Below are 25,809 nucleotides of genomic sequence, written 5' to 3'. Positions count from 1 at the left end.
TTCGGTAATTGGCTAGACATTGAGCAACCATATTGTGATCAAGCTCAATCTTTAAGGAGGAAAAACTCAGAAGCACACATGTGACGTACGCCTAATCTCAACCACCGGGTGACAATAAATAGATCGATCAAGTGAAATGCATGACATGATATTCAGAGCAGTTGTCAGATTGAATTATATCACGATGGACAACTTAGACGATTGCAAAGGCAATGCACTGATCTCGGACTATAAGACATTGTTGTGATGAGACAAATATTTGTATGGCGCAAAAATGACCATTTCATTGGGATCTCGATGGAGCATCCAAGTACCTACAGCTCCATCCGCCTTGACAAACGGTGGACTGAAAAGGATCACCCAACCCACCAAGTGTGTGACCATGGTCTTAGAGCAACTCTAGCAGACCCCGCATCCGTCCCCGACCCAGAAAATAACCGCTAAAATGCGGGTAGGGGCGGAAAAACCTACCCGATCAGACCCTGCATATCGCCCCGGCCCGCAAAAAACTTTAAGGGGCGCGACAAAATCTCTGCCCCAACCCGCGAATACGCGGGTTTTCCCCTCGCAGCTGCGGTGCCCTGCATCACACAGAAGCATTCGGCGGGAGGGACATTTCAGCCCGCGCGCCTTTTCCCCACCCCTTCCGCCGCCGACCGCCCTTGCTTCCGCCCGTCCGCCGCCGGCGATTCCAGCCAAATCTGCGGGCAGAATCGCGCCGCGGGGCCGTCCCCCACCCTCCCGCGCCGTCACGCTGCACCGACCCCCGGATCCGGCGAGAAAGAGCGGCGCCCTCGTCGCTGCCGCCGCCAGGGATCGACCACCGTCGAGCCTGCCCCTCGTCGCCGCCCGGGATCACCCGCCGCATCCGCCACCGGTTAGTGCGTATTTTTGTGATTTTTGCGAGCGAGCGTATTTTTGTGATTTTTGTGATTGACGCACCGGTATGCATGTAGATGGAGTTGAGCCCGTGCGAGAAGTTCTTGCTCTCCGATTCGTCCGATTCGGACGACTCGGATGTTGAGACCATGCTTGCGAACTTTCGGCAGCAGACATTAGTCATGGCACTTGTCGTGAAGGAGCACGAAGACGAGAACCGGAAGAGGAGGCGAGGATCGACCGTCGGGCGTCTTTGCATTCCTCGGAATCGTCATCTTGGGAACGAGATGCTGATGCAAGACTACTTCGCAGAGAATCCTACATATCCACTGCACCTCTTCCGGAGAAGGTACCGAATGCGCCGATCCTTCTTTGTGAAAATTGTTCAAGCTTGCGAGGCAAATTGTCGGTATTTTACTCAAAGAAGAAATGCTGCGGGCTTAAAGGGATTTAGTGCATATCAAAAAATCTCCGCAGCTATGCAGGTGATTGCATATGGCGTTCCGGCTGACTATGCCGATGAGTACCTTTGCATTGGTGAAGATACTACAATAGAGTCAGTGCGTAGATTTGCAAAAGTGATCATCCGTGTCTTTGGTCCTGAGTATCTTCGGGCACCCAACAAGGATGACACAAAGAAATTCATGGCATCTAATGAGGGGAGGGGTTGGCCTGGCATGCTAGGTAGCATTGATTGTATGTATTGGACATGAAAAATTGCCCGAAGGCATGGCAAGGAATGTATTATGGCAAGTCTCGTGATGCAACAATTGTGCTAGAGGCCGTAGCATCCGAGGATTTATGGATTTGCCATTGCTTCTTTGGTATGCCGGGCACTCTCAATGATATCAATGTGTTGCAACGGTCTCATTTGTTTGCTAGGCTTGCTAGTGGTGATGCTCCTGCTTGCAACTACACTATCAATGGGCATGAATACACAAAAGGGTACTATCTTGCAGATGGTATATACCCTCCTTGGTGCACATTTGTCAAGAGCATGAAATAACCCAAAACTAAAAAACAGTGTGAATTTGCAAGGGTGCAAGAGGCAGCCCGAAAAGACATTGAAAGAGCATTCGGTGTTTTGCAATCTAGGTTTGCCATTGTCCATGGTCCTACTCGTTTTTGGGATAAGAAAACCTTGAAAAATATCATGACATGTTGTGTTATCCTTCTGAAAGGATTGAGAAGAGGTGTCTAGAGGGGGGTGAATAGACTCTTATCAAGAAAAGTTGCAGTTTTAATTTCCTTTAGTTGATGTGGAGTTTGAGCACAAGTTTAAACATTCACAATACATATCTAGCAAACATGCAAGCATACAAAGAGTATATGAGCAGCGGAAAGTAAAGCAAGCAAGTTGCAAGAATGTAAAGAGATGGGATTGGAGTGCGCAAACGCAATTTGGAGACACGGAGATTTTTTATACGTGGTTCCGATAGGTGGTGCTATCGTACATCCACGTTGATGGAGACTTCAACCCACGAAGGGTAATGGTTGCGCGAGTCCACGGAAGGCTCCACCCACGAAGGGTCCATGAAGAAGCAACCTTGTCCATCCCACCATGGCCGTCGCCCATGAAGGACTTGCCTCACTAGGGTAGATCTTCACGAAGTAGGCGATCTCCTTGCCCTTACAAACTCCTTGGTTCAACTCCACAATCTTGTCGGAGGCTCCCAAGTGACACCTAGCCAATCTAGGAGACACCACTCTCTAAGAAGTAACAAATGGTGTGTTGATGATGAACTCCTTGCTCTTGTGCTTCAAATGATAGTCTCCCCAATGATACGTCCCCGTCGTATCTATAATTTTTGATTGTTCCATGCCAATATTCTACAACTTTCATATACTTTTGGCAACTTTTTATATTATTTTTGGAACTAACATATTGATCCAGTGCCCAGTGCCAGTTCTTGTCTGTTGCATGTTTTATGTTTCGCAGAATATCCATATCAAACGGAATCCAAACGGGATAAAAACGGACGGAGCTTATTTTTGGAATATTTGGAAAATTCCGGAAGAAAAATCCACGCGAGACGGTGCCCGAGGTGGCCACGAGGCAGGGGGCGCGCCTGCCCCCCCTAGGCGCGCCCCTGACCCTCGTGGGCCACCCGTAAGGCAGTTGATGCCCTTCTTCGGTCGCAAGAAAGCTAATTTTTGGTAAAAAATCACGACGAAGGTTTCAGTTCAATCGGAGTTACGGATCTCCATATATATACGAAACGGTGAAAGGGCAGCAGAAGAGAACGCAGAAATAGAGAGAGACAGAGAGACAGATCCAATCTCGGAGGGGCTCTCGCCCCTCCCATGCCATGGAGACCAAGGACCAGAGGGGAAACCCTTCTCCCATCTAGGGAGGAGGTCAAGGAAGAAGAAGAAGGAGGGGGGCTCTCTCTCCCTCGCTTCCGGTGGCGCCGGAGTGCCACCGGGGGCCATCATCATCACCGCAATCTTCACCAACAACTTCACCACCATCATCACCAACTCTTCCCCCCTCTATGCAGCGGTGTAACCTCTCTCTTACCCGCTGTAATCTCTACTTAAACATGGTGCTCAACGCTATATATTATTTCCCAATGATGTATGGCTATCCTATGATGTTTGAGTAGATCCGTTTTGTCCTATGGCTATTCGATGATCATGATTTGAGTTGTATGTTTTATTATTGGTGCTGTCCTATGGTGCTCTCCGTGTCACGCAAGCGTGAGGGATCCCCGCTGTAGGGTTTGCAATATGTTCATGATTTGCTTATGGTGGGTGGCGGGAGTGACAGAAGCACAGACCCGAGTAAGTAGGTTGTTTGCATATGGGATAAAGGGGACTTGATACTTTAATGCTATGGTTGGGTTTACCTTAATGATCTTTAGTAGTTGTGGATGCTTGCTAGAGTTCCAATCATAAGTGCATATGATCCAAGTAGAGAAAGTATGTTAGCTTATGCCTCTCCCTCAAATAAAATTGCAATAATGATTACCGGTCTAGTTATCGATTGCCTAGGGACAAATAACTTTCTCGTAACAAAAAGCTCTTTACTAAAACTAATTTAGTTGTGTCTTTATCCAAACAGCCCCTAGTTTTTATTTACACGCTCTTTATTTTCTTGCAAACCTATCCAAAAACACCTACAAAGTACTTCTAGTTTCATACTTGTTTTAGGTAAAGCGAACGTTAAGCGTGCGTAGAGTTGTATCGGTGGTCGATAGAACTTGAGGGAATATTTGTTCTACCTTTAGCTCCTCGTTAGGTTCAACACTCTTACTTATCGAAAGAGGTTACAATTGATCCCCTATACTTGTGGGTTATCAAGACCTTTTTCTGGCGCCGTTGCCGGAGAGCAATAGCGTGGGGTGAATATTCTCGTGTGTGCTTGTTTGCTTTATCATTAAGTAATTTTTATTTGCTGTTCTTAGTTGTTCTCTATCTTTAGTTATGGATAGGGAACCCGAAATACCAAAAAAATTAGGTGTACTTTCTGCTCGTGGAGATGGGGAACCTCCTAAAACCCTCGATGCTGGTTATGTGAAAGATATTATGTACTACTTTAATAATCCTGAGAAAACCCCATTCAATTATGTAATAGTAACGTTGGATCAACGTGAATACTTTAGGGATTACTGCTTGACACAAAAAGGGGAACTATTATGGGATCAAATTCATACATTGAAGTGGTATGCTCGGCAAGTATGCTTGAGTTATGATTATACTTGTTGCTCTAGGATGAAGGCTCCACACCTACCCTTTTCATGCAAATTTAATGATAATAAAACCTTAGCTTCTTATGCTAATGGTATATATGATTACTATGATGTGGAACAAATAGAAGAATTTGTTGCTTTTATGGGTGCTTATGAAATTGAATCTATGTTTAAAGAGTTTGAAGATTTTGATGATGTTGTTTATAGACCTGAAAATTTAGCTATCCTCAAATCTTGCTACGAGAATTATGAATACAATTCTGATATTAATGCACTTATTGAGAAAGTCTCCGCTGTCCAAGAAGAGACTAATATTTTGCAGGAATCTATGAAAGAAGAAATTGATGAAACTGTGAGCTCATTGGATGAAAAAGATGAGGAGGAGAGCGAAGAACAAAAGGAGGAAGAGCGGATTAGCTACCCGTGCCCACCTTCTAATGAGAGTAACTCTTCAACTCATACATTGTTTAATCCCCCTTCGTGCTTACCGAAGGATGATTGCTATGATGATTGTTATGATCCCATTGATTCTCTTGAAATATCCCTTTTTGATGATGCTTGCTATGCTTGTGGCCAAGATGCCAATATGAATTATGCTTATGGAGATGAACTTGCTATAGTTTCTTATGTTAAACATGAAATTGTTGCTATTGCACCCACACATGATAGTCCTATTATCTTTTTGAATTCTCCAAACTACACTATATCGGAGAAGTTTGGTTTGATTAAGGATTATATTGATGGGTTGCCTTTTACCATTGCACATGATGATTTTGATGAATATAATATGCATGTGATTGCTGCTCCTACTTGCAATTATTATGAGAGAGGAACTATATCTCCACCTCTCTATATTTCCAACACGATAAAATCGCAAGAAACTGTTTATACTATGCATTGGCCTTTACTATGTTATTGTTCTTTTATGACATGCCGATGCATAGGAAGAGAGTTAGACTTCGTCATTACATGATATATGTTTCTTTGTGCTCACTACTAAATGCCAAATCATTGCTAATTAAAATTGGCTTTGATATACCTTGGGATCCGGGTGGATCCATTACTTGAGCACTATATGCCTAGCTTAATGGCTTTAAAGAAAGCGCTGCCAGGGAGACAACCCGGAATTTTTAGAGAGTCATTTATTTCTGTTGAGTGATTTTATATAGTTTAAAAACAACAAAAATAAAGAGGGGAACCCAAAACTTTTTCAAAAAGGAAAGTGAAAGTGAGAAAGACAAGCATTGTTGAAGTGGGAGAGCTCCTTGAACTTTGTTCATGCTCACGGAAACTTTGTGAATCTTGATTACAGAAACTTTTCAACAAAAATAATTATCCTCTTGTACAATTCCATTGTATTATAAAAATAATGTGCCCAGGTTTGCCTTTAGGATGTTTACAATGCTTGTTGGTTTGTGCGGTGGAGGACAGAAACTTTGGTTGTAGTGCGCGATTTTTAATTTTTTACTGGAACGTCAAATGGTTCTGATTCTTTTTGCAATGTCTTTCTGTACAAATTATTTATTTTTCATAATTTTGGAAGAATTTTTAAAGTATAATAAGTATGGTGAATGTTCAGATTATTACAGACTGTTCGGTTTTAGACAGATTCTGTTTTTGATGCATAGTTTGCTTGTTTTGATGAAAATGTCAATTTAAATCAGTGGATTAAGCCATGAAAAAGTTATATTACAGTAGACATAATGCATAAACAAAATATGAATTGGTTTGCAACAGTACTTAGAGTAGTGATTTGCTTTATTATACTAACGGATCTTACCGAGTTTTCTGTTGAAGTTTTGTGTGGATGAAGTGTTCGATGATCGAGAAGGTCTCGATGTGAGAAGAAGGAAGAGAGGAAAGAGCTCAAGCTTGGGGATGCCCGAGGCACCCCAAGTAAATATTCAAGGAGACTCAAGCGTCAAAGCTTGGGGATGCCCCGGAAGGCATCCCCTCTTTCTTCAACAAGTATCGGTATGTTTTCGGATTCGTTTCATTCGTGCGATATGTGCAAATCTTGGAGCGTCTTTTGCTTTAGTTTTCATTTTTCTTTTATGCACCATGCTGGTATGAGATATTCCTTGGTTGATTTATAGAATGCTCTTTGCACTTCACTTATATCTTTTGAGTATGGCTTTATAGAATGCTTCATGTGCTTCACTTATATCATTTGAAGTTTGGATTGCCTGTTTCTCTTTACTTAGACAACCGCCATTTGTAGAATGCTCTTTTGCTTCACTTATATATGTTAGAGCGTGGGCATATCTTTTGTAGAAAGAATTGAACTCTCTTGCTTCACTTATATCTATTTAGAGAGATGACAGGAACTGGTCATTCACATTGTTAGTCATAAAATCCTACATAAAACTTGTAGATCACTGAATATGATATGTTTGATTCCTTGCAATAGTTTTGCGATATAAATATGGTGATATTAGAGTCATGCTAGTGGGTAGTTGTGGATTGTAGAAATACTTGTGTTGATGTTTGTGATTCCCGTAGCATGCACGTATGGTGAACCGTTATATAACGAAGTTGGAGCATGAGGTATTTATTGATTGTCTTCCTTATGAGTGGCGGTCGGGGACGAGCGATGGTCTTTTCCGACCAATCTATCCCCCTAGGAGCATGCGCGTAGTACTTTGTTTCGATGACTAATAGATTTTTGCAATAAGTATATGAGTTCTTTATGACTAATGTTGAGTCCATGGATTATACGCACTCTCACCTTTCCATCATTGCTAGCCTCTTCGGTACTGTGCATTGCCCTTTCTCACCTCGAGAGTTGGTGCAAACTTCGCCAGTGCATCCAAACCCCGTGATACGATACGCTCTATCACACATAAGCCTCATTATATCTTCCTCAAAACAGCCACCATACCTACCTATCATGGCATTTCCATAGCCATTCCGAGATATATTGCCATGCAACTTCCATCATCATCATATACATGACTTGAGCATTTATTGTCATATTGCTTTGCATGATCGTAAGATAGCTAGCATGATGTTTTCATGGCTTGTCCGTTTTTTGATGTCATTGCTACGCTAGATCGTTGCACATCCCGGTACACCGCCGGAGGCATTCATATAGAGTCATATCTTTGTTCTAGTATCGAGTTGTAATATTGAGTTGTAGGTAAATAAAAGTGTGATGATCATCATTATTAGAGCATTGCCCCAGTTAGGAAAGGATGATGGAGACTATGATTCCCCCACAAGTCGGGATGAGACTCCGGACGAAAAAAAAAGAAAGGCAAAAAAAGAGAAGGCCCAAAAAAAAGAAAAAAAATGAGAGAAAAAGAGAGAAGGGGCAATGTTACTATCCTTTTACCACACTTGTGCTTCAAAGTAGCACCATGTTCTTCATATAGAGAGTCTCTTGAGTTATCACTTTCATATACTAGTGGGAATTTTCATTATAGAACTTGGCTTGTATATTCCAACGATGGGCTTCCTCAAATGCCCTAGGTCTTCATGAGCAAGCAAGTTGGATGCACACCCACTTAGTTTCATGATGTGAATATTTTGTGTGAAGAAGATGGAGCATAGCCAGACTATATGATTTTGTAGGGATAACTTTCTTTGGCCTTGTTATTTTGAAAAGACATGATTGCTTTATTAGTAGGCTTGAAGTATTATTTATTTTATGTCAAATGATAGACTATTGCTTTGAACCACTCGTGTCTTAATATTCATGCCATGATTAGACATATGATCAAGATTATGCTAGGTAGCATTGCACATCAATTTTTTTTTATCATTTACCTACTCGAGGACGAGCAGGAATTAAGCTTGGGGATGATGATACGTCTCCGTCGTATCTATAATTTTTTATTGTTCCATGCCAATATTCTACAACTTTCATATACTTTTGGCAACTTTTTATATTATTTTTGGAACTAACATATTGATCCAGTGCCCAGTGCCAGTTCCTGTCTGTTGCATGTTTTATGTTTCGCAGAATATCCATATCAAACAGAATCCAAACGGGATAAAAACGGACGGAGCTTATTTTTGGAATATTGGAAAATTCCGGAAGAAAAATCCATGTGAGACGGTGCCCGAGGTGGCCACGAGGCAGGGGGCGCGCCCCTGACCCTCGTGGGCCACCCGTAAGGCGGTTGATGCCCTTCTTCGGCCGCAAGAAAGCTAATTTTTGGTAAAAAATCACGACGAAGGTTTCAGTTCAATCGGAGTTACGGATCTCCATATATATACGAAACGGTGAAAGCGCAGCAGAAGAGAACGCAGAAACAGAGAGAGACAGAGAGACAGATCCAATCTCGGAGGGGCTCTCGCCCCTCCCATGCCATGGAGACCAAGGACCAGAGGGGAAACCCTTCTCCCATCTAGGGAGGAGGTCAAGGAAGAAGAAGAAGGAGGGGGGCTCTCTCTCCCTCGCTTCCGGTGGCGCCGGAGTGCCACCGGGGGCCATCATCATCACCGCAATCTTCACCAACAACTTCACCGCCATCATCACCAACTCTTCCCCCCTCTATGCAGCGGTGTAACCTCTCTCTTACCCGCTGTAATCTCTACTTAAACATGGTGCTCAACGCTATATATTATTTCCCAATGATGTATGGCTATCCTATGATGTTTGAGTAGATCCTTTTTGTCCTATGGCTATTTGATGATCATGATTTGAGTTGTATGTTTTATTATTGGTGTTGTCCTATGGTGCTCTTCGTGTCGCGCAAGCGTGAGGGATCCCCGCTGTAGGGTTTGCAATATGTTCATGATTTGCTTATGGTGGGTGGCGTGAGTGACAGAAGCATAGACCCGAGTAAGTAGGTTGTTTGCGTATGGGATAAAGGGGACTTGATACTTTAATGCTATGGTTGGGTTTTACCTTAATGATCTTTAGTAGTTGCGGATGCTTGCTAGAGTTCCAATCATAAGTGCATATGATCCAAGTAGAGAAAGTATGTTAGCTTATGCCTCTCCCTCAAATAAAATTGCAATAATTATTACCGGTCTAGTTATCGATTGCCTAGGGACAAATAATTTTTTCGTAACAAAAAGCTCTTTACTAAAACTAATTTAGTTGTGTCTTTATCTAAACAGCCCCTAGTTTTTATTTACACGCTCTTTATTTTCTTGCAAACCTATCCAAAAACACCTACAAAGTACTTCTAGTTTCATACTTGTTTTAGGTAAAGCGAACGTTAAGCGTGCGTAGAGTTGTATCGGTGGTCGATAGAACTTGAGGGAATATTTGTTCTACCTTTAGCTCCTCGTTGGGTTTGACACTCTTACTTATCGAAAGAGGCTACAATTGATCCCCTATACTTGTGGGTTATCACCCAACACTCAACTCTCTCTCATAGGATTGGATTTGGTAGAAAGAAGATTTGAGTGGAAAGCAACTTGGGGAAGGCTAGAGATCAAGATTTATGTGGTTGGAATGGAATATCTTGACCTCAACACAAGTGTAGGTGGTTCTCTCTCAGAAAATATGTGTTGGAAGTGTAGGCATGTTCTGATGGCTCTCTCCACGAATGAAGAGTGGGTGGAGGGGTATATATAGCCTCCACACAGAATCTAACCGTTACACACAAATCACCAAACTCGGTGGGACCGATTCAGAGAACTCGGTCGGACCGATTTGGTTCATAATGTGACCGTTAGGCATTTCGGTGGGACCGACTTGATCAACTCGGTGGGACCGATGTGCTAGGGTTAGGGTAAATCCAAAACTCGGTTTGACCGATTACTCAAACTCGGTGGGACCGATTTGGGTAATAAATGAAACAGAATGTTGGCCAAGCAAACTCGGTGGGGCCGGTTGCAAATCTCGGTGGGACCAAAAACTATTGCAATAGACAACAGAGAGTTTGCAAGCCCATCTCGGTGAGACCGAGATCCCATCGGTGAGACCGAACTGATTAGGGTTTCTGGTAGTGGCTATGTCAACTGAACTCGGTAGCTCCGGATAGAAAGAATCGGTGGGGCCGAGTTGGACTTTTTGGATTAGGACATATGTGGAAGTGAGAAAGTGGTTGAGGGCTTTGGAGCATATCAGTAAGCACTTTGAGCAAGCAAGCCATTAAGCAACACCTCATCCCTTCTTAATAGTATTGGCTTTCCTATGGACTCAATGTGATCTTGGATCACTAAAATAGAAAATGTAGAGTCCTGAGCTTTGAGCTTGAGCCATTCCTTTGTCCTTAGCATCTTGAAGGGGTTCCACATCCTCTTGTCCATGCCACTCCATTGTTGAACTTATCTGAAACATACTAGGTAGAAGCATTAGTCCAACAAGAGATATGTTGACATTAATTACCAAAATCACCCAGGGAGCACTTGTGCTTTCACCTTCACAATATGATTTTTAAAGATGAGAGAGAAATGAACTTGGAATTCTTCTACGACAATGTGGGTAGTCGTGCCAAACCAGCTAGAGACCCTAACCGCATTAGAGCTTTTCTTCAGACATACAAGGAGATTGAAAATGCAAACACACACTTTCAACTTCAGGAGGATCTCATTGAGCACCATTGGCAAAGGGCCGGACAGTGACTCATTTTTGTATTCTTTTCTATTTGTATTCATCACAAGTTTTGTATTGCATTATTTAAGTTTGATTCGGTCATTTGAATAATTATTTGTAATGTGGATGATTGTTGTATTATGTTGAATTTGAATAATTATTTAGTTTGCTTCCGTTTGTTGTATTATGTTGGGTTTGATATTTGTGGGCCGATGAGATACGGGAAGTAGCGGTGCAAGAGCAGACACCGCAAAGCCGACCCGTATAAAAGCATATTCGGCGAATATACTTTTATACGAGTCCATTTGGGGGGTTTGCATCTGCGGCCGTCCTTGCCGGCCCGCAAAAGCCGTTTTTCACGAACTGCAAACGCGTTTTGTGGGCCGGCGGGATGCGGGGTCTGCTAGAGTTGCTCTTAGAATATTCTTTTTGTGTAGCCAAACTGGGACGACACCAGATGGTCAATTGCTTTTGTTTTATCACCTTCTCAACTCCCATTGTCAAATTTGGAACAATGTAACAAAGTAACCATATAAATATCTCCTTGTAACCTTAGCCGGTGGACAAGGTTTTATCGTGAACCAAGTCAATGTGAAAATCTTAGATCCTCCAAATAAGCATGATGATCATAGCACGAACTTCTTCATACTTATAGGCCAACACATGAAAATACTCCTCGCCGAGTTCGAGATCTCCTCATGGCTTGGGAGTGGCCACTCATGCTCATTAAATCTTAGATCTTTTTTCTCGTTCGGACATGATAAAGAGGATGAAAGGCCCGTGAATTGCACAGCTAGAAAATTGTCTATCCCCCCTCCCACACAAGTATTCTTCCGATTATGGCTCTTATTGTCTTTCGAATAAATTAGTGAACATCATCGAGAATGCCTTGCTTGCACTCGTCCTCTCCAAATATGCCAACATTTCTAATTGTATGAATTGTAGTAAGAACACTTTGAGCAAAAAAAAAAGGAACTGTAGCAAGGACAAATGTACTTTTTTTCTTAACCGGGATCAGATGTCCCCCGGAGATAAGAACAAATCCTTTTGCAGATAAGAAGGTTCCAAACTATGCCCCTAGGGAGAATCCAAACTGCCACCTCATCTCCCGCGTACAGCCGGAGGGCCCCTGTGGCCCAATCCACGGTGGGCCGGCGATCGGCTCGCCAGCTCACGGCCGCTAACGGAATTAAACGCGACGAAAAGGACACGCGAAAACGAACGAGAAGCAGACGCGAAAAAGAAGAAGAAGAAAAAAAAGGAGCGTCTCCTCTCCCCTCCCTGCCGCACCCGGCACGCACCCCATTCCACGGCGATCGGTCGCGACGACCCGCGCCGGCCACCGCGCGCGGAGCCCGAGCCCCCGATGATGGGCGACGACAAGGCCCCGCGGAGCCTCAGCCCGATGGGCGGCCGCGACCGCGACCGCGAGCTCCTCATCCCCGTCTCCGGCGGCGGCGGCGGCGGCTCGGTCCCCCGCGCCGGGGAAGACGACGACGACCTGGACAGGACCGCCGCCTCCCCCTCCGCCTCCGCCGCGCTCTCCTCCACCGGCCGCGAGGTTCGCCCCCCTCCCTTCACGCCTCGTTCGTTCCCCTAGGGTTTACCCTGTCGTCCGGCTGCGGCTTCGGGTCTGTAGCCTGGCTGTTGGAATTAGTCCACGGTCTGTGTCGGTATTCCTGTGGCAGCTCACAGCTTATTGTCGGATTTGTTGATTGTGCGAAAAGTGGGTTCGAAATGACTGTTTATGTTAAACGCTGCGAGTTCGTAGGACTGGGGATGTCGACCCTTGGTGAGTGTCTGTTGTGCTGAGGCTAACTACTGGATTGAGTGGTCGAATTGGTGATGAGCTCCATCACTCTTTTGGTGCAATTTGAGGGTAATATTTGTATCTGCCTAGCAATGAAATTTGAGAAGAAACTGCTTCATTTAGTGTTCTGGGAGGAACCTATTATGATCTATAATCTCCAAACATAAGGCAACACACTCGTTTGGTGCAATTTGAGGGTAATATTTATATCTTCTTAGCGATGAATTTGAGGAGAAATTGCTTTATTTAACTCCCTTGGAGGAACATATTATGATGTTATAATGTTATGATCCCCATACAGAAGGCAAAAATGCAGTGCATAAATGCTTTCTTGTGTTAGAACCTTGAGTGATTGTTAATCTGCCTAGGGTGCTTGCCATGCTGACAGAAAATTCGGACCAATCATTATCTGGCAAAGATGAAAGTAGATTGCTGATGTTCTTTATTCTTGTTCATTCATGCTTTTCCCTTTTGATACTTGCCTTGCACCCAATGTATGCCCTTGATGTTTGGTATCTTTGCTTGTATTTCTGAGGTTAGAACAACTTAATGTTGAACTTTTTCTCTTTCTCTTTTCGGCAATACAGGCTTTCCATAAGGTGGTTCGCAGCTGGGCCTCAAAGAAATTCATGACTGGATGGTAAGTCATTCTACTAAGATAAATCCCACGAAAAGGTCATGTTAAACGGATGGTAGAGCTGTATGATCTTGCCAGCATTCAATTTCAGTGATTATTGATTAGGAAATAATTTAGGCAGATTTTGTCATAAGGTTGCCAGGAGCATAGCTAAATAGTATGGAGTGTGTCTCAGTGTGATATCTACTCTGGTTCTGGGTCTTATCTCTTTCTTTGAAAAGAATCAGCATAAGAGATCAAGGGAATATCAAATAGGTCATGCTTGGTGCATCATTATGTATTATTTAACATCTAGAATGGGAGGCATGAACCAAGAGGAGATATGTTACCATATTTTCCCCAGTTGCCAACCCTTAAGCCACAATTAACAGGGAATTTTGGAAATCCAAGTATTTTCAGTTAACTTAAGCATTTGGACAATTATGCTCCTCTGCTGTTATCTAGTTCGGTTGTCCAGCAAGACATTTGTTGTTCCTTTTTGTGAAGTCTGGCATTGGTTTGAAGACACCAATTCAGGCATTAGAAATACTGGCTGAACCTAATAAATCACACTCGAAGTTACATCCTTATTCTGCGACAACCAGTGAATATGCACACCAACCGTTACTAGCTGTCCTGCTTCTGGAGATTCTACACACTCAATACCTGTCTGAAATTATGTTACCATGATGTTATATAAACATTTTGTTTTCACGCACACACTGATACTGTTTTGATGTTCTTTTCTGGGATAATGCCAGTGTGATTCTCTTCCCCATAGCAATAACATTCTACTTCACCTGGTGGTTCATTCATTTTGTTGATGGATTCTTCTCTCCAATCTATGCACAATTGGGAATCAACATTTTTGGTATGTAAATTATTCCGCTTCTTTTGATATTGAAATATCAAATTTCTTGGATGGTTTGTCTGTCATGTTGTAGTTTCTTCAATAAATGACTGGCTTCATCCTGTTTCCACTTTGGGGTTTGATCCTGTAGTGTTATTATTATACTTATTATATGTTACTTTGTGGTGTTGTGTATTATACAGTCTGCATAATTTACATGCGGAACCTAAAAACTTAGGTGCATAGTTTGATAATTATTTGAAGTTCTAGTTTATCGTGTCATTAGATTCTTAAACGTCTGTGCAAAATCTGAGAAACTTGACATGAAATTGGGTAGTTGAAATCAGTTATTATTTTGTAACTTATTCATTGCTAAGAAGGATGCTTATTGCCTATCCAGCTTATTTCCCACTGTACTCATTTGAATCCCCAGGTCTTGGCTTCATCACTTCTGTTACTTTCATATTTTTCGTTGGAGTCTTCATGTCATCTTGGGTTGGAGCATCTGTTCTTGGCATTGGTGAATGGATCATCAAGCGCATGCCACTTGTGCGCCATATCTACAATGCATCCAAGCAAATTAGTGCTGCTATATCGCCAGGTAAATTCACAGTTATCATGATATTCAATCTGCAGAGTAACTTATGCCCTAACTTTTGTTTCTTTTTACAGATCAAAACAAACAGGCATTCAAGGAGGCAGTCATCATACGACATCCTCGTATTGGGGAATATGCATTTGGATTCATTACCTCATCAGTCTCGCTCCAGGTTTACTATACTCGTCAATGTTATGCCAAGTTCCCAATGATGACTAGTTTACATATATTTTTCATGATTTTTCTCTATGCTCAGTATGCAGTTATGTTGCCTTGTAATCTTAGTCACTGGCATGAACTCTTGCATGGTTGAATGTTGAAATTCAGTTTTACCACAAAATTTGACCAACTCACCTTGTAAAGGATGGAAAGTAATACCTTTAGAATACTCAAAATGATGATGAATGCTTTTCTTGCAAACCATTATGTTTTTTGCTCTGGTTTAAGCTATAGTTTTTGACTCATCTGAATGTGTAATATCCCTTCATTACGTCATAACAGAGCTATTGTGGTCAAGAGGACCTTTACTGTGTCTATGTGCCGACCAACCATCTCTACATTGGTGATATCTTCATGGTGAACTCAAAGGATGTGATAAGGCCTAATCTTTCTGTGCGTGAAGGCATTGGTAACTCCTAAACTCTATCCTCTCGTTATCTTATCTGTTAATCTGCTCCAAAACATGTGAAAAGGCGCTGACATATTTCTGCGCCGTTTGGCAGAGATCGTTGTGTCTGGTGGTATGTCAATGCCCCAGGTTTTGTCGACCCTGGATCCACATCCACATCTGCATGCAATCCACACAGACCGGGGTGGAGCGAGCAGAAGCTGAGGCAAACTACCTGCATACCTGTTCGTCGATATCAAGTGTAGAACTCTCAACACAGATCACACCAGTGCGGCGAACAAGATCCTGAGCGCGATGCACTAGCAATCTGTCACGCCCGAGGATCAAAGGATCTTGTAATTAAGTAGAAGTAGGTAACTCACACGCGTTGTCGATCCGATGGATTTGTACAATTGGCTTGGACTTTGTCTTTGTAATGCCGCCCCAGATGCTTCCTAGCCATACTTATATTTTCTTACGGTTCAATTGTTTTCTTCCGGCTGTTTCAGAGTCCAAATTAGCTTTCGGCATCAACAATGTCTGACTGAGGTGCCTTGCTGTAAAAGAAAACAATGCCTGCCTGAGTTGTCTTGCCTTGAATTCTTGGACTAATTAACCTCCTAGGTCAGGTGATAGTAGACACTGGACCAACAATGGTGGAACTGGAACCTTGACTTTGAAAGACCTGCTGGAACAATAGTGATATGATAAATTTTGCACAATCTGCTGGAACAAATAGCTGATGTGATCAACTCTGCACAATACGCTGGTGGCGACCAACCCAAGCATTCTCATTTCTCCATGGATAAATTTGACTACATTTCTATGGTTTTCGTGAAGCATTCTCATTTCTCCATGGATAAATTTGACTACATTTCTTTGGTTTTCGTGCATGATTCGACGACTGGTCTGACTAGTTAGACTACATTGACCTGCTCCTGCTACACACCAGCATGGTAGGACGTAAAATCTGCATGTGCAGGCGCTTGTCTTGGCATCGCATTCATCAATTCGTTCCATGGCTTTCAGAACCATATGGTTGGCGGGTGCATGATCATGGCTTGACGACTGTTCAGCATGTAGGATGTGCTCGCCACCAGAGACTTCGCTCAAACCAGCGGGAGCGGTGAGCCCAACCAGCTGGCTCAGGTCGTCGGGAACTGCCTCCGCCACTGATACCAGCGCTCAAATCTTTAGCATATGTAAAGAGGACAAGGCTATCCTGATGAACTAGTATCTGCGAGTATAGTGGTAGTACCAAAAATATTCCTGGTAGCTATTGTTTCAATTTGTGCACTGACTGATGCCTCGCCAGTCGAATTATTTTTCCCAATGCCCCTCATTCCTAAAGCATAATCACTTCAGAATAGCAATTGCGACAGAGTTTTTTTTACTTAGCTATAGGAAGTTGGACGAGCAAATAAGAAACCAGTCTATATTTGTTTGCCTGGCTACAGGGTCATGTCACCACTCACATCTTAGTATTTATAAAGAGGAAACATATACAAATGTAGCTAGTAGGTGCGGCTTTACTCGTCGTACCAAAAATATCCGCATACCTATTAATTCAGATTTTCACATAGAGTGGTGTACAGTACCGTGTGGGTTACAGAAGTTGAAATCTTACTACCTTGTAACAAGTTACCACACATGAAGTTTCTAGATATAAGGTAAGCTCCCCGCAAAAAAAAGAAAAAGAAAAAGAAGATAAGGTAAGCTCCTCTTAATAAATGTTAAAAAGCACACCTTCGCGATTTTCTATTGTACGTTCTCATCAAGGCATAGCTTTGCCTCATCTGAATGTATAATATCCCGTCATTATGTTATAACAGAGCTATTCTGGTCAAGAGGACATTTACTGTGTATCCTTCGTGGTGAACTCAAAGGATGTGATAAGGCCTAATATTTCTGTGTGTGAAGGCATTGTTAATTCCTAGACTCTCCTATAGGTATCTTATTCGATGATCTGCTTCAAAACACATGAAAGATGGTTGACATATTTCCACGTTGTTACACAGAGATCGTTGTATCTGTTGCTATGGAGTGAATCGCAGGAAACCACCACATTAACGCATAGGTTTGCAGAAAACACTGTTTTATGAATTTGAGACAAAAAAAACACTGATTTTCAGCCTAATCTTTTGTAAAAAATACTGATCGGTCACTTCGGGCATTTTAACCGCGATTATGACATATGGGTCCCATATTTGATGACGTGGCATAACAGCTCAGGATTGACGACGTACACTGGTCTTTTTCCAAAAAACACCTCCTTTCCAAAAAGAAATCCATCCCCCCCCCCTCCCCCCCCCCCCCCCCCCCCCCCCCCCCCTACCCCGATCCAATTGGCCGTTCCAGCAAGCCCTCGCCGCCGTTCCCGCAGGCCGGCCCACTGCACCGGTGCTCGTCGCCTCCTTTCTGCTGGGTGTCAGCACCGGAGCAGGCAGCAGCGGCGGCGCACAGCAAGGGCGCAAGCAGCGGTGGTGGCGCGCAACACCAGAGCGAGCAGCGGCGGCGGCGTGCGCACCGGAACGAGCGGCTGCGGCGGCGGCGGCGCGTATCACTGGAGCAAGCAGCGGCGCGGCGGCGCGCAGCAGCGGAGCAAGCAGAGGCGAGCCGTGGCGGCAGGACGCGCGGCACCGGAGCAAGCAGAGGCAAGCCACGGCGGCAGGAAGCGAAGCGCGGGACGAGGCGCGGCCCACCTGCCCGGCCAGCTCCGCCGCCGACTGCCGCAGCAGCCGCGCAGCTGTGCCCGTGCCCTCTGCTCCCCGCCGACGAGCCCCATGTCCGGCGTGCTTCTACTCTGCTCGGCTGCTTGGGCAACCCAAATCTGGAGGAGCTGATTGCTTTTTTGTTTTTGTTTGAAGGGTATCCCTGTAAAATTACAGGGACAATTTTGTAAATTTAGAAAATCCGTCATCTAACGTCGTCTATCATGAACTGTTATGCCACATCATCAAATGTGGGACCCATATGTCATAATCGTGGTTAAAATGCCCGAAGTGACCGATCAGTGTTTTTTGCAAAAAATTAGGTTGAGAATCAATGTTTTTTGTCTCAAAATTGTAAACCAGTGTTTTCTGCAAACCTACGCGTCAATGTGGTGGTTTTCTGCAATTCACTCGTTGCTATGTCAATGCCCCAGATTTTGTCAACTCTGGATTTACATGCGCATCCACATGCAATCCACACAGACCACGGTGGAGCTAGCAGAATCCGAGGTAAACAGACTTATCTTATTAGGTACTCCCTCGGTATGAAAATATATAAGACCTTTTTTACATTGTGATTGTGTAAAAAACGTCGTATATTTTGATACAGAGGGAGTATTCAACACGGATTACATCAGTGTGGCAAACGAGATCCTGAGCGCGATGCACTAGCAGTCTGTCACGCCTGAGGATTGAAGGATCCATAATTAAGTAAAAGTAGCCGACTGACACGCGTTGTTGATCCGATGGATTTTGTACAATTGGCCTGGACTCTGTCTTTGCACCACCGCCCCTGATGCTTCTTACTGTCGTTTAATCATTTTCTTATGGCTGTTTGGGAGTCCAAATTAGATTTCGGCATCAACAATGGCTGACTGAGGTGCCATGTTGTAAAAGAAAACAATGTCTGCCTGAGGTGGGTTACCTTCAATTCTTGGAATAACCAAACCTCTGGTCAGGCGATAGTAGAGACTAGACCAACAATGGTGGAACTGGAACCAAAGACTTGCTGGAACAATTAGCTGATATGACAAACTTTGCATAATCTGCTGGAACAATTAGCCGACGTGATAAACTTTGCACAATTTGACGCTGGTGGTGACCAACCCAAGCATTGTCATTTCTCAATGGACAAATTTGATGACATTTCTCAATGTCTGGCCGATCTACACTACATATTGACCTGCTCCTGCTAGGCTGCTACACACCATCATGATAGGATGTAAAATAAGCATGTGCAAGCACTTGGTTTGGCAGTGCATTCATCAGTTCGTTCCATGGCTTTCAGAACCATGGTTGTAATGAGCATGATCTTGGCTTCACTATTGTTCAACCCACAGGACTTGCTTGCCATCAGAGCTTCGCTCAAACTAGCGGCTACGGCGAGCCGAGGCAGCTGCCCTGGGTCGCTGATGCTGACTCCATCACTGATGTCGGCACTTAAATCTCTAGTATATGTAAATAGGACAACGTTGTCCTGATGAACTAGTAGATACGACTATACTCGTTGTACCAAATATATTCCAGGTAGCCGGTATTTCAATTTGTGCACCGAGTGTTGCCTTGTCACTTGAATTATTTTCCCCAATGCCGCCCATTCCTAAAGCATGATCACTCTATAATAGCAATTACGACAGAGCTTTCTTACTTAAAGATATGAAGTTGGACGAGCAAAAAAGGAACCAATCTATAATTGTTTACCAGGCTACATGGGTCAAGTCACCACTCACACCGTAGTATTTATAAAGAGGAAACATATACAAATGTAACTAGTAGGTGCGGCTTTACTCGTCGTACCAAAATTATTCATATAGCTATTAATTCAGATTTTCACAGACTGGTGTATAGTACTGTATGCCTTACAAAAAATTGAAATCTTACTTTCTTGTAACAAGTTACCACACATGGAGTTTCTAAAGATAAGGTAAGCTCCTCTTAATAACTGTTTAAAAAAACACCGGTTCTCATTGTTTCTCATCCACCAAGGACGCACCGAACCTTTCTTTTAGGGAAGGTTATCATTGCTAGCTTTATTGATTCAAATACTAGGTGATTCATCAACTCTATTACATGAAAGTTGATTAGAAAAGCAAGACTTCACAATCGTGGTTCGTGGGTGTCTCTCCATTTAATTCCCTTGGTAACGACGAACCCTACCTCCCCGGCTCCTCGATAAGTCCAGCTAACGTCACACAATATTATAAATCACCGTAGCCTCGTTCTTTATGGTTTCTTGGTCTGTGTATGCCTCAACCACATTAGTTGAATCTGTTTCTACTAGCATTGCTGCACACCCGAGAGGCACACACCACAAAGGTCTTGGACACTCCTTTATAAATTCTCCTCCCGGTACCTTATTTGATAATTGCTTCAGAAACATGTGAAAAAGGTGTTGACATGTTTTCCACAATGTTCTGCAAAGATCGTCGTATATGGTGGTATGTCGATGCCCTAGATTTTGTCAACCCTAGATCCACATCCACATACAATCCAAGCAGATCACAGGAGAGCGAGCAAAAGTCGGGGAAAACTACTTGCATATTTGTTCATCGATAACAAATCGAACTTTGAATTCATACCACACGATTTCGCCAAACAAGATCATGAACACAATGTAGTAGCGATTTGTCGCGCCCGTGGATTAGAAGGATGTGCAATTAAGTAGAAGTAGGTGACTCACACGCATTGCTTCTGATGCAATTTGTATAGTTGGCTTATACTTTGCACCACCATAGATACTTCACAGTCATACATGTATCCTTTTTTTACTATTGTTTAATTGTTTTCTTCTGAATGTTCGGAGTACCACTTAGCTCTCGACATCAATAAATTTGACTAGTTCGCCTTGTAAAGGATGGCAAGGAATACCCACAAAATACTCAAAATGAACCTTTCTATTGTTCGTTCTCACCAAGGCATAGCTTTGCCTCATCTGAATGTGCAATATCCCGTTATTATGGTGAACTCAAAGGATGTCATAATGCCCAATCTTTCTGTGCGTGAAGGCATTGGTAGTTCCTACACTCTCCTCTCAAAATCTTGTTTGATGATCTGCTTCAGAAGTATACGAAAAGATGTTGACATATTTCCAAACTGTTTTGCTGCGACCACTGTGTCTGGTGGTATGTTAATGCTCCAGATTTTGTCGACCCTTGGATCCACATCCACATTTGCAGGAAATCCACACAGACTGCGATGGAGCGAGCAAAAGCTGAGATAAACTTCTTGCATACCCGTTCGTCGATGCCAAGTAAAAATTTCAACACAGATCACGCCAGTTTGGCAAACTAGATCCTGACCATGATGCACTAGCAATATGTCACCTGAGGATCAAATGATCTATAATGAAGAAGTAGGTGACTCACACGCGTCGCTGATCCGATGGATTTCGTACTATTGTCTTGGACTTTGTCTTTGTACCACCGTCCCGGATGCTTCTTAGTTGTACTTGTATTTTCACACTATTGTTTAATTGTTTTCTGCTGTTTTGGGGTCGAAATTAGCTTGCGGCATCATCAATGTCTACTGAGCTGCCTTGCTGTAATAGAAAACAAAGCTTGCCTGAGGTGTCTTACATTGAATTCTTGGACTAATTGACCACCTATTGGTCAACCGATTGTAGATCATAGACCAACAATGGTGGAATCCCTGACTTTGAAAGACTCACTCGAATGATTAGCTGATAAACTTTGCACAATTTGACGCAAGTGGCGACCACCTAGGTGTTTTCAATGGACAATTTCAAGGCATTCTTATCATTTTTGCATGCGTGGTTCACCAATTCAGGTGTGGTCGACCGCCCCGTATACACATGACTTTCTCCTGCTGCACACACAACATTGCGGGACATAAAAATATGCAAGTGTAGGCACACGCACACAACATTCATTAGTTCGTTCCAACATGGCTTCGAGAACCATAGTTGTGTTGTACATGATCCCGACCTCTCATGTTCACCGTTGCGGGTAGCCATTATTTCAATTTGTGCATTGAGTATTGCTAGTTGAATTATATTTCCCAACACCGCTCATTCCTAAAGCATAATCACTCCAGATTAGCAATTACAACGGGGTTTTCCCTTTTTTTAGGGATCAGAGTTTTCCCACTTAAAGATATGTAGTTGGACAAGCAGATGAACCAATCTATATTTTTATGCCCGGCTATATGATCATGTCACCACTCACATCTTAGTACTTATAAAGAGGAAACAGGTACAAATGTGTACTAGTAGGTGTGACTTTACTCGTTGTTCCAGAATTATTCGCGTAACCCTTAACTTGGTTTCTTCACAGAGTGGTGTGCGTGGCTTACCAAAAAAATGAATTCTTACAATGTTGTAACAAGTTACCGCACATGAAGTTTCTAAAGAAAAGGTAAGCTCCTCTTAAATGTTAAAAAGCACACCGACTTCCACTGTCTATCATCCACCGAGGACGTCTATAGTCTCTTTCTCAGGGGAAGGTCAATGATATCAAATACTATTTACATTGAAACTTTAGAAAAACTAGGTGGTTCATCAAGCAAGGCCTCAGAATCTTGTATGCCGCTCCATTCAATTCCCTTGGGTAACAACTCCACCTCCTCGATAAGTCCAGCTAACACCACACAATATCATAAATCACCGTAGCCTCATTATGTATGGTTTATTGGCTTGCATTGCTACACACCCAAGAGGCACACGCCACAAAGGTCTCGACCACCCATCTTAATCTCTCCCTTCAGTATCTTATTTGATAGTTTGCTTTAGAAACATGCGAAAAAGATGTTGACATATTTTCAAGTTGTTTCGGAAATATCATTCTATATGGTGGCATGTCAATGCCCCCTGACGGGAGCGAGCGGAGTCCGTGGAAAACTACTTGCATACTTATTCATCAATAGCAAATAAAACTTTTTTTTGAAGGTCACGGGGGGGGGGGGCAAAGCCCCCCCACCTGATTCATTTTCGTTTTATTTGATGATCAGATACGTAACAGAGTTCACATACCAGACGATTGCGTCGAACAAAATCATGGACCCAATGTATTGACCGATTTATCGTTCTTTTTTCGCGGGGAAATTCAGAGAGCTTTATTGAGTAAACGCATTCTTGGAACAGTCAGCCAAAAGGCTGGACACCAAGAAGCTAGGAGTCTCGTCAAGCCAACTATCGGTCACATTAAGTGTGCAGGCACACTTTGCACACAAGTGAGCCGGTAGATTAGCTAACCTGTTTACATGTTGGATAACAAAAGGGGAAAAATGAGTACTAAGCTCTCCAATCTCTAAAAGTAAAGGAGCCACAATCGAACGAGAATTGTGGCGAGTGGTCCAGAGTGTCACCAACTCCAAGCAATCGACTTCCATTATCACATGCGAGAATCCACGAAGAGATGTGAACCGAACTCCATCTCGCAAAGAAAGTCCCTCCATGATCAAGGGATCCGATATCCCCACATATGGCTTGCACCAGGCACCTAGTAGAGCCGTAGGAGAACGAGCAATGCCTCCCTCGCCTCCCCTACCATCCGCCATGTTGAGAGCTCCATCGGTTGTGATTTTTACAAACCCATCATCAGGAGGCCGCCACCCATAGCCCGGCAAGACCAGCGTGTCTTTGCGCGGCAAGTGAAGGAGTGCAATGGCCTCCTTTGTAGCTCGGATCGTTGCTATAGGGTCTCGTCCTTCTTCACCGTGCTTGATACGATTCCTGGAATGCCAGATAGACCACATAATAGTGGTGATCTTTGCACTGTCATCATCTGTAAAACGCAGGTCACATAAAATGTCGCGAGCCCACGAGTCCGGGTGTAGACGGGGAAGCCGGAGCCCGAACCATGCACACGCCTCCTCCCAAAAGCGCTTAGCATGCGAGCAATGTATCAATGCATGTTTCAGATCCTCATCCATAGCAAGACATACTTTGCATCTGCGAATTTCTGCAATGTGTCTATAGTTGAGAGTAGCTTCATCTGGAAGAATCCCACGAAGAACTCTCCACCAAAAAACTCTCACTTTTGGGATAACATTCAATTTCCACAAGGCTTTCCACATCTGTTGTTCATCATTTGAGGTACCGGTAGCCGTCCCTTCGTCCTCAGCATCCGGGGCAATGAAAGTCTCCCTGACCACCTCATGCTTCCATGACCAGTTTGATGTATCAATGAGGTCTGCCACCCTTTGATTTATCGTTCTCGAGGATCAAAATGACATGTAATTAAGTAGAAGTACGTGACTCACACACGGTTCTTATCCGATGTATATCTGTACAATTGGCTTGTACTTTCTTGTACCACCCTATATTCTACACAGTTGTCCTTGCATTTGTGTTTTACAGCTGTTTAATTGTTTACTTATGGTAGTTTGGAGTATCACTTAGCCTTCAGCGTCAACAAAATGTGTCACTTTTTTTGCGAGAGCAAAAAGTCTCATTGGGGTGCCTTACTGTCCGAGGTGTCTTTCCACAGATTCTTGGACTAATTTTTACCTTCTAACAACGATTTGCTTGAAAAAAATTCCAGCATTATCTTGCCCTCTTGCTATTGTATCATCGGTGCTTGTGATGACGTGGACGGTTTTCTGCACACCTAATGATCATCGTCGCAAGTCCATTGTGACACCGACTACAAATGATGAGTGAAAAATCTGAAGGCATATAGAAGTACAACTTTACCTTTCTACCTGATACTTTAACTACCTTTTTTTCTCTGCCTAATAATATTTTCATCTCCTAGTGAACTGCGCCCAGGCAAATTTTGGAAAGCAAGTTTCTTCCTCTTTTTTTTAGGGCCTCTTCCTCTTTATATTGGAAAAAGAGAGAAACAGTCAGTCGGATGGATGGGTTTGTCTGGCCCGTTAGTTTTGGGCCTACGGGCCGAGCAGATCACACCAAACGCAGCCACGACCGCCCATCGAACGGCACAAGTCGGCCCGGCGCCCCTGCCAAACCCTAACGCCCCAGAACCCTGCTATATAAGCAGCGGCGAAGATGGCCTTCTTCCCCACGCCGCCACCTCCCATCCATCCCCAGCAACCTAAGAATACCCTCCCATCAGATCTCGATCCGTCTTTTTGATTTGCAACCCGTTTTCGGTTCTTGTTCTTCCCGTGGGGATTGTTTCATCGTGCTCGAGGACGGTGACGATTGATATTTGGTCTCGTTCGTCGTAACTGGCATCTCCTTGCCTTGCCGACCATCCTGCTATATCACCACCCATATTCCGAGTCCTCTTCTCGATTAGAATTACCTCTCCCCGAGCTACAATCTTCTGCTGATTTGTTCTTGTTTTTTCTTTGTTTATTATGGCTGGCCGAGGATTAAAATAAATTATAGACAAGCATATGTCCGAATTTTCTTCATGTGGAACGATCTAATCTTCTCTATGAGGCCAATGATATTGCTCATTTTTTAATTTTCTTTTATTTTGTGGTTTCGTGGTGCCGATGATGATTAGTGTGAACCTTTCTCAATGAAATCTCTAGTGATTACATAACCTACTGCCTTCCTTCTGAGGCATCACGATCCCTTGAATCCTTTTTTCTTTTTTTAGTCGTTTTGTTTTGTTTTTCTC

At 43.4% G+C, this 25,809-nt stretch overlaps 1 protein-coding gene and 2 non-coding genes across 3 annotated transcripts; all 3 read left to right on the top strand.

The window, feature by feature from the left end:
* Nucleotides 1-12,216: 12,216 nt before the first annotated feature.
* LOC109746114 (protein LIKE COV 1) lies at nucleotides 12,217-16,148 on the top strand. Its single transcript, XM_020305228.4, has 7 exons — nucleotides 12,217-12,628; nucleotides 13,465-13,517; nucleotides 14,255-14,364; nucleotides 14,777-14,944; nucleotides 15,016-15,113; nucleotides 15,443-15,569; nucleotides 15,664-16,148. Exons 1-7 carry the CDS (start codon nucleotides 12,434-12,436, stop codon nucleotides 15,771-15,773), a joined length of 861 nt encoding a protein of 286 aa, XP_020160817.1. The 5' UTR covers nucleotides 12,217-12,433; the 3' UTR covers nucleotides 15,774-16,148.
* Nucleotides 16,149-25,370: 9,222 nt separating this feature from the next.
* Nucleotides 25,371-25,466, top strand: LOC120973023 (small nucleolar RNA Z43). Its single transcript, XR_005767150.1, has one exon. It is a non-coding gene; the product is annotated as a small nucleolar RNA Z43 (small nucleolar RNA).
* Nucleotides 25,467-25,676: 210 nt separating this feature from the next.
* LOC120973070 (small nucleolar RNA U83) lies at nucleotides 25,677-25,754 on the top strand. The gene has a single exon (XR_005767192.1). It is a non-coding gene; the product is annotated as a small nucleolar RNA U83 (small nucleolar RNA).
* The last annotated feature ends 55 nt before the right edge of the window (nucleotides 25,755-25,809 follow it).

The sequence above is a fragment of the Aegilops tauschii genome, chromosome 1, assembly GCF_002575655.3.
Source record: "Aegilops tauschii subsp. strangulata cultivar AL8/78 chromosome 1, Aet v6.0, whole genome shotgun sequence".
Taxonomy (NCBI): Eukaryota; Viridiplantae; Streptophyta; class Magnoliopsida; order Poales; family Poaceae; genus Aegilops; species Aegilops tauschii.
The sequence above is the reverse complement of the archived record's forward strand: the minus strand, read 5'-3'. Positions and strand labels throughout refer to the sequence as shown.